Below are 15,486 nucleotides of genomic sequence, written 5' to 3'. Positions count from 1 at the left end.
TGGGCATCCTGGTATGTACCCCTTGCCCTCATTTTGTTTTTCTGCCATGCTTGCACTCCAGCACCTTCCAAGGTAGGCATTGTGGTGTTTTTCAGCACTCCAGCCAAAAAACGTTGCCTACCCCTGTTATAGAAGTTTGATTTTTACTATACAATTTTTTTTTCCTGGTTCCAAGATGGCAAACCCCCTTTCCAAATAGAGTACTTCTGGGGGCAAGGGAAGGGACTTGCAGTGGCAAAGCTCACAGGTTAGGGGGTGGGACTTCTGGTCCCAAAATGGCAACCAGGGAGCATGGTGCTTGTCAAGGGGCGGGGCTACCCTTGCAGCCCTCCACAGCTCACCAAAACTTCTTAAGCGGTCATCCACCGGAAATAACTGTCCGCCCCAGCCCCAGCCCCAGACCCTTGCAAGGGCAGTAGTAAGACTGTTACTTCATTACTATAAGTAGGTCTTTATATAAGTTCTTGTAAATAAAGTGTTTTCATATCACATGCCTCAAAGTACTGCCAGAAGTTCATTTGCTGCTTCAGGCACAAGTTACAGTGCTCAATCAATACCTATGGCTGTGCAGACAGTGAACACAGAATTCTGCCATTTAAGGTTTTTTTGAGCCAGACACAAGGAGTGCCATCTTGGTAGTTATATGGTATCAACTGTGTCTTCAAGTGTGCTTCTTTTCCAGTGAAGAAAACATTTTCCCTCCTTGAGACATGAACCCTGGGGAGGGGGGGAGCTGCGCACGGTGACTTTTGAGGGGGGAAGGTGCATGTTATGTAAGAAAATACAGTAGTTATTTAGCAGGTTCAGCAATTAATTATTCAACTTGTTAACTGAGTATTTATAAAAATATACAATTGTATAATTTTAAAATGCAAGGAGTTTACTTGCTCACAAAATGATTTTAATATACCAATCTGATCATCAATTTTAATTTTAAAAATAATTATTTCATTCGCTTATCCTGTGCCTATTTTTGTACAGTTGTTACCCATCATTAGATTTGCACCTGCTTTCCCTAATACCCCTTTCTCCCAAGACAAGCACGTTTTCTCAGATAAGTTCTTATAACATCATTGGGGCAACTCTATGCATGTAGGAAAGGCGCTATGGGATCTAATACATGATCATATGTGCATGGCAGAAAGTGTGATTGTATGAATCATGCATTAGATCCCATTCCACCTTGCTGCTGGGGGGGGGGGGGGGGGGGGGGCTGCAAATCCAGGGTCCAGGAGTTTCATGCACCCATGAGCCTAGGGATTACAGCTGCCTCAATTCCTGGGCATCATGCACCTCCACAGTTGGGAGCGCTGTCAATTGGCAGGGCTCCCAGCCACAGGGGAAACCTGCTACAGATGCAAATTAAAGCTTGATAGCAACTGGCTATAAAGTTAGTACACGTTATCAAGGTCTAACTTTATAGCTGGTTGGAGCCTTTTAATGTGTGATGTGTGATTTAGTTACATATTTACTTATAACTGCAGGTACTATAGTGCACATATGTACAGACTTGCTTAGAGACTGGATATAAATTAAAACAATGGAGGCTGAAACAGTAATAACAAGCACATAAAGATATCTAACTTACTAATTTTCCTGATGAAATGTCACAGTTTACAGAAGTCAGAAGTCTTGGCTCTGAATGGTAACCAGTCATACAATTTTCCACTAAGATTTAAATTATGAAGTGGCAATCTTTCTAAAAAACACACATGGAGTGAAATGGATGTCTCAGCAACCTTATCTTATGCCTGGTAACTGAGGACAGTGTTCTAATATTAGTTTTTATGTTATTTTAAACTTGCATACCCCCAAATTAGGCATTTAAAGAAGACTGACCTTAATTTCACCCATATGCCACTGAAGCCAGTCAAAATAGCATTTAGTAGTTACAGAAATTAATCCAATTTTCACAAATGCTGAATATCTGCAATCCTACTGACATAAGTGGAAATTAGTAGGTTGATAATAGGCATTAAAATATACATTTAGAACTCTAAATTCAGGCACTTGTAACATTTCTACTATAGTTTCACAGTTGGTAGGGTCAGAAGGGACCTAAGCAGATCATCAAGTCCGACCCCCTGCCATGGGCAGGAAAGGATGCTGGGGTCAAACGACCCCAGCTAGGTGATTGTCTAGCCTCCTTTTGAAGACCAAGGTAGGGGCGAGCACCACTTCCCTTGGAAGTTGGTACCAGCTCCTAGCCACCGTGACTGTGAAATAGCGCCTCCTGATGTCAAGCTTGAATCTACTCTCAGTCAACTTATGGCAGTTATTCCTTGTTACTCCCGGTAGTGCTTGGGGGAACAGGGTCTCTCCCATTGCCTTCTGGTCCCCCTTGGCAAGTTTATAGGCAGCCACCAGATCCCCTCTCAGCCTTCTCTTGTGGAGGCTGAACAGGTTCAGGTCCCATAGCCTCTCCCCATAGGGCCTGCCCTGCTGCCCCTTGATCATACAAGTGGCCCTCCTCTGGACCCTCTCGATGCTATCCACATCCTTCCTGAAGTGTGGCGCCCAGAACTGGATGCAGTACTCCAACGCGGCCTGACCAGTGTTGCGTAGAGGGGGAGGATCACCTCATTGGACCTACTTGAGATGCATCTGTGGATGCATGACAAGGCATGGTTAGCCTTCCTAACCCCATCCCCACATTGGCGGCCCATGTTCATCTTGGAATCAATAGCGACTTCAAGATCCTTTTCTGCCTCTGTGCTGATGAGAAGGGAGTTCACCGTCCCCTATCTTCCCATTCTCCATTCCATCACCAAACCACGCCAGATATAAATATTGCCATAATCTTTTCAGGTATCACCATTAATCTAGATATCAAGTGTGGATCACCTTCAGTAAATAATGTGGGAACTTAAGAAAATTAAATATGGAGCTAGCATTCAATATACAGAGCAAATTTTACTGAGTTACCCAACAAATAATGAGAATTCAGTGCAAAATTATGCAACTAAAAACAAACAAACAAAGCATCTTTCCTGAAACATCTTTGGTAACAGTAATAATTGGTAAAATTGGAAAGGAAAGGCCCAATTAAACAGATGGCACACACACAAGTACTTTTCTGAGGGTAGTATCCACAGAAGACAAGAGTCATCAATACAATAGCACTTGGAGAATGAATACAGAGGCTGTGAAGCATCAGCACTGCACAATTCTTCAAACTAAACCCTCTACTCCTCTAATCCAAAAAGCTGAGCAGACTTAGAAAAATAGGTTAACATTAACGACAAGGAAGATATGTCAGTCTGCATGATTTGGTAAACATTTCAAGCATGCTAGTGTCTATAATAGTGGCATTCAGGGAAAGTCAAGAACTCAAAAATCAGGATAAAATGCCAGAATTACATTTGTTTCTGAAACCTCAATTTGCCCACTCTTATGCCCTCTGTACATATACATTATCATATAGTCTTTCATTATATGTCCATAATAATGTTTTTCCAAAGATGTATGCTTCATTCATTGCACAGAATGAATTGGGTCTGTATAGTGAAGAAGACTGTTCTCTGAAGACCTTGGATTCATTGATTATAAAAATCAGAAGATGTTTATTAAATGAGGTGGTAAGGAATGGTAAGAAGGGAAAAAATGGTCTTCTAATGATGACTGTTGAATGATGCCCAGGGGAACCTGATTTTCTCTCTGCCTTTGTCACTGAGTTTTGTGTGATGCTAGATACATCACAAATGTTTGTGAACTGCTACAAAAATAGACATTTTCTGAAAAAAATTACTCACAGCTTCTCAAAAATTTGTGAATGCCCGTCAACTTTCATCTCTCTGCATCTCAGTTCTCCAAATGTCAATGACAATATAATCTTGCCTCACAGAAGTATTGTGAAGATAAATGCAATAATACATGTAAAGTACCAAGACCTTAGAATGAAATTGCCATAGAAATGATTAAATTAATAATTCTGTATAAATGCAAAGTTTGGATCGTATACAATAAATAACATGTGGGCCAAACACTGAATGACTGGGTTTAAAAGAAGTATGGAATAGTTACCCTTTCAATGAAAAGTGCCCATCCTTTTCACTAAATGAGGCCATCTTTCTATGGAAAAAAATATCATGTTTTCATTTAATTAAAGACTGTGACTTTAATACAAACACAAACCAAGCCAAATTAATGCTGGCATTTCCTAATTTTTGAGTATTTGACTTTGCATTCTTCTTTTTTCATTGAACTATAATTTAATAGGAAAATAACTAACATAACATTACAAAATTGTAATTGAGCACAAAGTAAATCTGTAGTTCATGGACACTGCAATTACAGGTTTATAAAACTAAACATGCCACAGCATTGTTTGTCTGTTTCACTTTTTTGCATAGCAGAACATGATTCTCTTAAATAAACCCCCCCAAAATTACAAACAAAACATAAATGTGAACCATACATGTTCATTCAGACACAGAAGGAAAAATTCAGGTCAGTTTACAAGAACTATATTCAATAATTACTGCAACCTGCATGAAATTTGCAGGGAGAAGCAAAAGGTGCTGAACTAAGAGTTTGGAGAAGAGACCAGAAAGCCAGTCAGCTTCCAAATGGCTAGGATGCTGGATGCAGTTGCAGCATCTCTGAAAATACTTCTCTTTATACAGAAAGTAACTCTGTAAATACTTCTCTTCATACAGAAACAATGTAGTTTGAGGAATATAGAGTCCTTTCTTGTTATAACCTAGAGTACAATACAGAAAACAGGATACAGCGTCCGTGAAAAAAAAAGTTATTTTCTGTGACCATCTGAACTAACGGAAATTGTTTGGTTGGTTGGTTTATATACAATATTCAGAAATTTTCCATACTGTGTTCTTGTTTATGCCACACTGTAGATTTAGTAGAAGTAACACAGAAATGTAAGGCTGGACTCGAGCACTGAAAAACTCACTGATAATTAGCGTGCACAGTGCCCCTGAAGTAGTATCAGCCAGTAATAACTAATGTGTGAGAATGTCTGCTAATTATTAACCAGTTATAAGGGACACATCTTAGTAGTCTCAAATGGCCTAGTATAGACATCCATGATGAATCTCATAACAATTAATTTAATGTGAGGGCAGAAATAGAAAAATGTATGGGCAAGATTTCAGTCCATGTCTCGCAGCTTTTAACCCTAGACTGACAAAATGTCCTGGTATTATGCAGTGTGTGATAAAGGCAGTTCCTTTGTCTAAACTTGGAGAGTTCAGAACAGTTAAATCTTACAGAATGGTTCCTTTTAGCAAAATTGATGTCAGGGACAACATTGACAAAAATTAGAGCCAGTGATTTGTCCACATAGGCTAGTGACAGAAATTACATATAAACTGGCATATGTGATCAGGAACCAGTTCAAATCTGTAACATGAGAAAAGTTCAGTGCACATAAATTGCTTTGAAAATGGCCAAAACCAGTTTAAGATAAACCTGAATGGATGTAGTATCAGACTTCACTGATTTAGGTTAAATTGGTTTATTGAACTTCTGTTTCAAATCCCCTCCAGATTCAAGTTAACTCACAGCCCCCAGCATCCCAGAATGCTTTGCATCTGTCCTGCAAACCCCATCATCCCCTTGCAGGGTAGGTGGGCTAGCCTTGGCTCAATCTGTCTGTTCCAGGTGACCAGGGATTCCTAAACTCCTGGTCTGGGCCACTGCAAGCATGTGGCTACATTTTCAGAATCAAACGTGAATGTCTGTTCACTTGCTTATTAGTTCAACCTCTGCATCTTAAACTAACCTGCAAAAATTGACTCGATTTAGCCTTGGTCTTTTTGACTGTCTATACTTAGCCATAGTGCTCACTGATATAGAGAACAACCATATACAGACAGACATGCCATATTTCACATTTTACACTGTCATATGTCCTTCCAATCTTGGTCACATACAGACTGCCAATTCATACTGGCTAGCAGTGAGGCAGGCATTTGCCCCTGTGTGTTCCAGCCTCATTGTGTCCATGTATGGTCTTCTTGGGCATAGCCTGTCAGAATCAGGCCCTTAGTTTCTGTCATGGAAAACTGACTTCCTAATTCTTTTAATTTACTGAACTTTTCTCCCTATAGCACTGCCCTTTTTTTAAAGCGCATTTTATGCATAATGTATAAGAAAAGCCAGAGGCCACACAGTCATTCTCCCTTTTCAGGTTTCCCTACTTCTCCCATATTTACTTTAAGTTCAGTTTCCTTTATCAGCACATTAAGATTCTTATAAATGTGTTCTTGGCAAGAGCACCAGCAACAGTAATCTCAATAGGATGACCCCATGATTTTATGGGAGTTGCAGGGTTAATGAGCCAAACCTCATGTAAATACTTTTTCTTGTAGAAATTTAACTGTGATGATTTTTTTCTCAGTAGCAGAGACAACATCTCTTTATAAATAGTTACATTTTTGACTACACTAAAAATCTTTATTTAAAATATGGTAAATGAGGGACAGATGTTTAAAATAGTGGTTCTACAATGAAGTATTAAAAATTGTTGGCACAGTGAGCCTTTTGGTACAGTTTAGTCTGTTTTTGCAATAGGCATGTTTTCACAGCTGTAACAGCACTAAAAATTACTATCTTTGCTCCAATATTAATGTAAAATCAATGAAAATATATGCCAAACTGCTGAACAGGTTAGACTATGTTCACATACTATGCTATTAAAATCATTTGCTTTTAAAAATGTAGTCTGAGCTAGAACCATCAAACAGTTAAATCGTATATGGTTGTACAAAAAGAATACTGTCAATTAAACAGAAGTCCATGTATTTCCTTTATAAACTTTTCAATGCAACTTTTTGTTGAAACAAAATTATGACCCTAACAAATTAAACTAATTACAACCAACTTTGTGTTGTTACTAATCTTACCTGTGACAGCACAGAAGTCTGGCAGCATATAACAGTCTCCTCCAAACTTACACAGAAAAACTATGTAATGGTAAGATTCAAGCTCTTCTCACCAATACATGCAACCTTTTCAGCTCTGTAGCATCAATGGCTGTTTCTGCAACAGGCTTGGATCTAGCATGAAAAGAGCAGTTCACTAGCATCAGGAAGTGTCTCAGCTGTCCATTACTTCTGAGATACTACTAGAGGAGGGAATAAAGAGGATAGCTCAAGAGCAACCTCTTTTTCCTTCCCATGTGTCCATATTACGAAGATAATGTACCAGCTGGAAGCTGGGATATATTACGAAGATGTCACTGATGCACCTGAGTTATACGAGGGGGATGAGAGGGTAGCTGTAGACAAGACAGATTTCAAGGGTCTGTGATAAATATACTGGAATACTGGGGGGCCATATATAATATCTGCATAATATGAACACATGGGAAGGAATCTCTAGAGAAATTTCACCAGAGCTTAAACAAATTCCACCCCTCCTTCTAGAATACTACACCCAGCAAACTCATTTTCTATACACCACAGTGAAGGTTTTCAATGGCCGGATTACCATTATATTGTATCAGAAACTAGCCAACTGCCACAGCTACCTTCACACCACCAGCTTTCATCCTAAATACACTACTAGATACATCATTTACAGCCAAGCTCAACATTGGCTGATCCTACTGACCAGCATAGACACTATAAGGATCTGGAGCAGGGATTTCTACAATTAGAATATAATCCCAAAACTAGCCATTCAAATCAGCGAAGCCAAACTCAGACCCTGCTCCAACCTGATACAATACGAACCCTAGGACAAGGACAAGAGAATCCCTCTGTTAGTCACCTACTTTTTTCAGCCTCAAGTCAGATTGTCATGGGTTCCATTAGGGGAAGAGTTATTTCTTCCCTTTAAAATACGGTTATCTTGGCATCCCCATTAAATTGTTGGCATTTGCTAAAGATAGGGAATAGCCACAATACAATGATAATACCAATATTTATAGTTCCAGTTGTTATGAATTGACTCTGTGTGCATGCATCCCTACACAGAACCTTATGGAAACATTAGTGACCCTCACATAAACCAACTGGCTTCAAGTGGCTCCACAAAGGTATAAGGATAAGGTCACCCAGAGTGTGGTAACTGTCAACATTGTCACAGTGACCAGTACAACACAGTTCACTTGTAAAACAAATAAATACACCGCTACCTCCAACTTCTTATGATGATAGAAAAAGATTGGGACAAAAAACATTAAAAAAAATAAAAATTTGTAATCATTTTTTTAAATGTAAAAATAGGTTAAATTCATTGAATAAATATTTTATTCAAATTTTTCACTTACCTTTAATTACAACCTACTCATTCTATCTACCACCACTGTTAAATTAGAATAAATTCTTCTCTTAGATGTACCAGTGAATGCTGTGACCTAGCTTGGTGCCTGCTGATTTATGACAATATATTTATTGAGTAAACAAAAGCCCAGTGCTATGTAACCTTTTACTGAAGTTAAATTTCTGTACCCGAAAGTAAATAATTGGATGGTGGCTTCTTGAAAAATGTACTTACCTTTCCACATTAGAGAGCAAGCACGTATGTGTGCGCGTGCACGTGCATATGTGTGTATGTGCATGTGTACGTGCATGTGCGTGTGTGCACATATGATGGTCAGGAAGGGAGAGGGCAACAGGTGTGTGCACGCATGCCTGTGTGTGCACATGCATGTACACAAGAGAGATAACTTAGAACAACATAGAAAAGGCTTCAGATTATCAGAAGGGTCCTAAGCAACAATCTGATCCTGCAGGTTTCCTGTATAGTTTGGCAAAAGTCTTCTACTAAATATCCAGATGCAGTTCTGAGAAGATACAAACTCCCTCCTCTAAAAAATATTGGACAGATGTTTTAGGATTGCTTTGAATGAAAAAGGTCTTATTGTACTTTAGTATAAGCAGTCTTTGGCCTACATATATTACAAGGCTGTGCACTAGAAAATTAATTGTAGCCATAAAAAATAAAAACAAATGAGGTTCTTTTTTTTATATAATATTAAAAAAAAAAATGTTGGGTTTTTTTTATAGCAAGCCAAGAGAATGACTACTTAATAGGAATCCCACAATTTTCTGATATGATAAAATGGCTGTAGACAATAAGATTGAGACTAATCATTGTCAGATGCTATGGCAGCACTGGAAGACCAGCAAGGCAAGTGTGCTACTAAGACTATAGATAGGCATTCATTTCTTATGCATTCTGAAGCATACGTGTGTTATAGCTCCCTAGCTAGAGAGAGATATACATGCAATCTCATAAGCCAAGTAGCACAAGAGAACTGCTCTCTGGGTCGCTCCTGCACTTAGGGGAGCCATTATTTGACAACCTGTCCTTTCCCCTCCTGGGAAGGGGGTAAGCTGTCAAAAGGTAAACCCCTGGCTTTTAAGCCACCCCATCTGTTACCCAACTGGGCAGCACATGAGGTAACTGAAAACCAGAGGTGCTGGGAACTGGAATGGGAAGAGCCTCCCCAAGTCCCCAAGTCCACTCCTTGCTTCCCATTGCTGTTTGTGCTTAGCAGTTGGCAGTCCTCTTCTCCAGTGAAGAGGTGGGGAGCAGCTGCTCTAGTCCCCTTAGGCTAGGGACAGACATTACTCATAAACCAGTTTAAGTGATCAGAAACTGGTTTAAACCTGTAACAGAATAGATGTTTAGTGCACAGAAACCAGTTAAAAAATGACTGAAGCTGGTTTGAAATAAATCTGGTTGAATGTAGCATCAGACTTAACTGATTTGGCTCAAATCAATTTATGCAATGTCTGTCCCAGACCCCTTCCTGGTTTAAGATAAATCAGACTCCCCAGCATACCGGCATGGTCTTGGGCTGTGCAGGGCTCTCTGCTCCACAGCAGGGCTGGCCTCTCCTCTCTGCTCTCTAGCCAGAGCAGGGGCAGGGTGTGGTCAGACACTGGCCTGCCATGGCCCCTGAGGCAAATTTCTCCCTCATTCCACTCTCCCCCACTACTTCCTCTGGCAAATGCTAGGGACCGCAGCTGCTGTTTGCCAGCCCCAGCCATACCTCCATGGCTTGCCCTCAAACAGGCAGGGACTGTCTGTCCCCTCTCTCCCCCGGAACGCCAGGGCTTTGGCTGCAGTCTGTGAGGCTTGCACAGCAGTCCTGGAGCAGGGGAGAGAAGCAAGCAGATCATGTGCAGATCCAAGCCCTGATGCAGCTCTGAGCCCACAACTAAGACTTGCAGGACCAGACTGAGAGGTGGGAAGTGTTGGCAAAGACCTGACAATCGTCAGTAATGACACATGCTGGAGATTTAGTTAAGAGAAGCTGCACCAAAGAATGCAGAGAACTACATTTACATTATAAAGCAGAAGATGTAAACAAAGCCTCTCTGAATGCCTGTCTGTAAGGAGACACTCTGCCCTCAGGATTAGTAAAATGAACTCTTGTCTTTCTGGTTTACATTTTAAGTTAGACTAAGTTGTGTATGCTGTGTTTTACAGGGCTGTATCTTAGCTTAGGCAAAGATTTTTGGTAGTTCCCTGCTGTATGCTTTGGAAATTGCTGTGTTGAATACCTTGCTTCAGAGAAAGGACTTTTTCCCCATCTCCTGTGTGCTAGCCCTGGCTGGTGCCTGGTCACACCCACTCCACTCCAGCAAAGAGGGGTGAGAGCCTTGGAGGGCATCTCTCTTTCCTCCCCTTTGGCAGCGGCTGGCAGGCACGCTCTAGCACCCCCCGGCTTCTGGCTTGAGCCACTGTAGGCATAAGCCTGCATTTCCTGGTTTAACAGAGCATGTCTGTCCAGCTATTAATCAGTTTCTGTTGCACGGATTAGACTAACCTGCAAAAAGTGAATCAATTCAGGCTTGGGCTTTTTGAATGTCTGTCCCTAGCCTCCCAGATCAGTCCAGGAGGGGACTGGAGCAAAGGGGCAAAGCTCCCCCCCCCCTTATCAGGCAGTTCCTGGTTTGGGGAAGTATGGAGTGACACCGCCCAACTACAATCTCTCTCCCAGAAGATCTGTCCAGAGGAGGTATGTTTTCCCAGGGAGAAACTGAATGAATACCAGTACTTGTAGGTTCATATTTCTACTGAGAGAGCGGCCATTCTCTTGGAAGAAACATAACTCCTATAAGTAAGACAGTCCTGCACCTTCCAACTCTGAACACTATTTTAGCACATGAAACTAATTGCAGTCCACTTCAACACTGTCATATTAATGTTATTAATTGCCTACAGATTGCAATTTTTACATCTCAGACCTTGAGTAAAGCTACAGTTAAATGGTAAGCAATGCACCATAACTGGAATCCCCTAAAACAGTGGAGCTCAACTTTTTAGAGAGGCGGGCAAGGGTCTTGTGATCCAGCTGTACTGTAGACCACTCTCCCCTTCATTAGGGAAAGGGGTGTCTGCCAATGTCTGAGGGAAGGGAGGAAGAAATAGAGCTTACCTCTGGTAAACAACAGCTGCTACAAGGGAAAGGGAAAGGAGAGTGTAGGGAGGGCTCCGGAGGGGATCAGTGGCATGACAAAGGGAAGGGTCAAGTGGTTTGCTACTGATTCCCCATGCCGCAAAACAGGTCCAGTCCCTTTGAGGGCTGGGTCCAGCCTGTGGGCCATGGGCCATAGGTAGAGCAGCAATGCACTAAAATGAATGGGACAATTTATTGCTCTGTGCTATTGTTTCAATGTCTGTGAAAATTTAGGGTATGACGGTCTAAAGTTACAGTAAAGTAAGGTGGGATGCAAATTTACAGTGCCTTAGCTACTCTGCAGTAACTGCTCTTGTATAAACCCTTATCCTGAGGTATATGAAACCTATCTTGTACTTAACATGAGGTAAAACCCTGGGTACACAGGCAGTGTACTTACTGCAGAGCAGCTAATATACCACAAGTTCACACCCTAGCTCACATTGCAATAACTTGCTTGCGTAGCCATACCCTCATTAACACAGTGATGTACCTGGAACGTGTAAACCATGCTTTAAAGTTCTCTTTCCAAACAAAGTAGAGATAGATAAAAAACAAACAAACAAACAAAACCCAGGCACAGCACAAAGTGGATGCTAGAGAACAAATGGTAAGCTCCCTTAAAATATTCTTCTTTGGTGTCCCAAGGACTCACGTAAGATTTGGAAAACACTGTTTTATCACTCATATGGTATTCAGTAGCAGTGCTCATATACTTCAAAAGCTATAATTCACATAGCTAGCTACCAGAGTAAGTATTATGTGAATAAGCCTAAAACTGCCCCTAGCCTATCAAAAACAATTTACAGAATCTAATAAATTAAAAATGAATTGTCTTAAGCAGTCATAAATTTCACAATAAATATATGCTCTTTGATCACAACTGAGTGTGCTTTAATTAATTTTTCTACAGTAACTGTTATTGCTTCTAAATAGGTTTGCTACACAAGACTAGTCAGCTAATACTTTTACCTTTACCTTTTGTCTTTTCATCTTCCACCCAAGTTAAAAATTTGCAGCAACCTAGTATTTATGGCATAACATTCTCTATATGCGCCATTTCACTTCATGGGAGCAAAGCAAAGCCCAATATTTCTTTGGTTACTTCACCTCTAAAAGCATATATTGAAGCCATATGCATCATTATAATTTTAGTGCTAAACACATGTATCTAAATTAGTGATTCTCAACCTTTTTAAACTCAAGGCACCCTTTCTAAATCTAAATTCAAGGCAACCCTTGAAAAAATACCAGCTCTTACCTTTCACTCATTGTTTTGACTATGGAAAAAGAAATAGATCAATTCTGTTCTTACACAGAACTCAGAGAGACCCGAGCAGGTCAGAATGGATGGATTCCTCTTTGAAATCTTTGGGATAATCTTGTGAATCATATGTAGGTGTTTGAACACCTAACAGTTCTAATAGTGAGTGTCAGTAACCCTGCAATACTCTTAAAAGGATCTTGTGACACCTTTTTTGAGAATCACTTATCTCGATCAGGTGTGCCAAAGATGTGAGCCACAGACCCTTATCAACTGGCTCGTCGTGCTGCTCATGGGTCTCGGACTGGACCTGCACACTGAATGGGGCTGATCTAGCGCGTGCACTACATGCAGAATATGGGGCTAATCCAATACACTTCACATGGCATCCCCACTGAACCAGCCCTGCATACTGGACTGGGCACGTAGGACCGGACTGAAGGCCCAATATGGCACATGGACCAGCCCTATGCCATTCAATCAGACTGTGGACTAGCCACCCACGGGGCCTAATGAGTTTGATGCCCCTGTTCCAGATCAACAGGTGGTGGAATCAAGGTCCAGTCCAGATACAGATTAATTTTTACCTACTGGAAATAGTACTACAGGCTGTTACAGCATTCCAGTCATTAGATCGGTAAAAAATATGAAGCAGGTGCCTCTCCTCCTCCAATATTCTCAATGTACAGGAAAGTGCTAATTCTTCTCTTCTTGGTAAGCTTTGACTGGATTAGTGTTTTATGCTTTTTAAAAGGTGACGCTTCTCCCTTTTGCTTATTCTGTAGCACCTCACTCTCTCAAATGCCTCCATGTCATATTTGCTCTTTAGTAACTTCTAAATGCCTTCTGTTTCACTCTATGCCTGTCAGAGAAATTGTCTGCTTACAAACTAAATATACACCCTCCTACACAGATGGTCACAGGTTTATGAGACTTGCCCAGAATGTGTTGTATACTTGCCCTTTGGAGTCTGAGATCTCTGTAGTGTTACATACCAGACTTAAGGGAAGAAAATACTACAAGATACTCAATAAAATGGACATGATTAGATTGGAGAGGAAAGAGAGAAAAAAAGCTGGAGATCCAGATGGGTTTTGGAATTTACCACCAACCAGTAAATATATTTTCTTAGCATATAAACTGGAACTCAGTTTTGCTGGTATGAGGTCCATTCTGACAATCCATGGGAGCGTAATAGAAACAATTAAAGAGTCAAACTGAACAGTATAAAATAGCATCAGTGTCATGACCAGAATTCCCTCCCTTATTACAAATTCATATAGAAAGACATGTTGCTGCTTGCATATGTTTGTGACATCTGCACAAATGTTTGCATGCACAAAAGAAATAAAAAGACATGCTTTAAACAAAGTGAAAGAAGCAACACCTCATTGGCCTCACAATAAGAAACAGAACAGGATATTTCATATGAGGCAACATTACTCAATATGCATTATTAAAAGTCATTATATAAATTCTTGTTGCGTATGGCATGGTCTAAATGTATCAGTATAAGCAATCAGGTCTTAGGAGTATTATTATTGTAGCTATTGTTGATGACAATGATGATGATTTACTTTTGCTTCTTGTGATTTCATTTATGTTCCGGAGGAAGTAATATGTATAGAGACATTCAATAGCACTGATGTTTGGCCTCCCAAAGGCTAGAGCTGCAAATAGTATGGGGTTATGCATGAAGTAAGCAACTATGAACTTTTTTATTTTGGACTAAGGCCATAATAGACAGTCTCAGTTAAAAAATCAAAAATTAAAATCAATTCTGTAACTACCCACAGGAAGCCAGTGCAATGGGAACCAAATGGGAGTAATGTGACCCAGCTGGTTGGAATGGGTACAAAAAAAGCACATAGACGGCTGTGTATTGTACAAATTGAGGCCTGGAGATGATTATTCTTGAACCCTCCAAAATGAAGAACGGCTGTAAACTAGTGTAAAAGAGTAAACTGTATCAATCGAAATACCTTAGTTTCTGAGGTGTTAAGAAACAGGAACATAATTTAATTTTCTAATAGCAGAAGTGTTCATGCTATAAATAAATTACATTTAGGAATAAATATAAATTAGTACATATACAATATATTTACTCTAAATTGAAATAAGACCTAAACACCATGGAATTGATTCTCCTAAACACCATGGAAATGATTCTCCTCTAACATACAACAGTTTTTCACTGGTGTAAATGGAATGTAATTTGGATTTTCTCTGCTGAGGGTAGAGAGCCAGACCTAGTTTCCTTCCCACCTATCTGCATCATTCCCTAATAGAAAGTTTAGGGGGAAAAGCTAAAAATAGTTCTTTAACCTCAAGAACAGCAAATAGTCAGGCTTCCTATAACGTGCAGAATGATAAGGAACTCAGCTAAAATGTGCTACTCTATACATAACATGCAAGAATAAATACCCTTTAAGAGCCAGCATTATAATATAGTTTGGGGTACATCAGTTCAACCTTTTCAAAGGCCAAGGTCTTATATCCATATGCAAATAAAACACATATGGAAAATACACATTTAGCACAAAATGCTCAGTCCTCTTGAAAGAAAATAAATATCTAAGACAGCAAGTAGGCTAGTTACCCGGATAAAAAAGACACAATGATGCCAGCAAATAAGCCAACTGAAGTTGAAGAAAAGACATTTGCCTTGAAGTTCCAATCCTGGACATGTAACTTGCACAAATATTTAATGTTATGCATTGTGAGTAGCGGTGTTGACTACAGAGTGTGCTTATAGGGCATACACATAGTGTGTAACAGGGTGGTCTGTCTCTTTAAGAGAAAACAGTCAGCCCTGTTGAAAGAATCCAGGTATAGGACATTT

At 40.1% G+C, this 15,486-nt stretch overlaps 1 protein-coding gene across 10 annotated transcripts in view; it reads right to left on the bottom strand.

Moving 5' to 3' along the window:
- BMPR1B (bone morphogenetic protein receptor type 1B) overlaps nt 1–15,486 on the bottom strand; it is a 519,526-nt gene that overhangs the window by 205,590 nt on the left and 298,450 nt on the right. Inside the window, exon 1 of one of the 10 annotated variants that reach the window (XM_006036256.3) lies at nt 6,867–6,919. The exons of the other annotated variants lie outside the window; for them this stretch is intronic. Coding sequence (XP_006036318.1) covers nt 6,867–6,894 — 28 coding nt within the window. The 5' untranslated portion in view covers nt 6,895–6,919. Of the gene's footprint in view, nt 1–6,866; nt 6,920–15,486 lie in introns of those variants that run through there. 10 annotated transcript variants of the gene reach the window in all.

The sequence above is a fragment of the Alligator sinensis genome, unplaced genomic scaffold (genome assembly GCF_000455745.1).
Source record: "Alligator sinensis unplaced genomic scaffold, ASM45574v1 scaffold525_1, whole genome shotgun sequence".
Taxonomy (NCBI): domain Eukaryota; kingdom Metazoa; phylum Chordata; order Crocodylia; family Alligatoridae; genus Alligator; species Alligator sinensis.
This window is presented reverse-complemented; position numbering and strand designations above follow the sequence as displayed.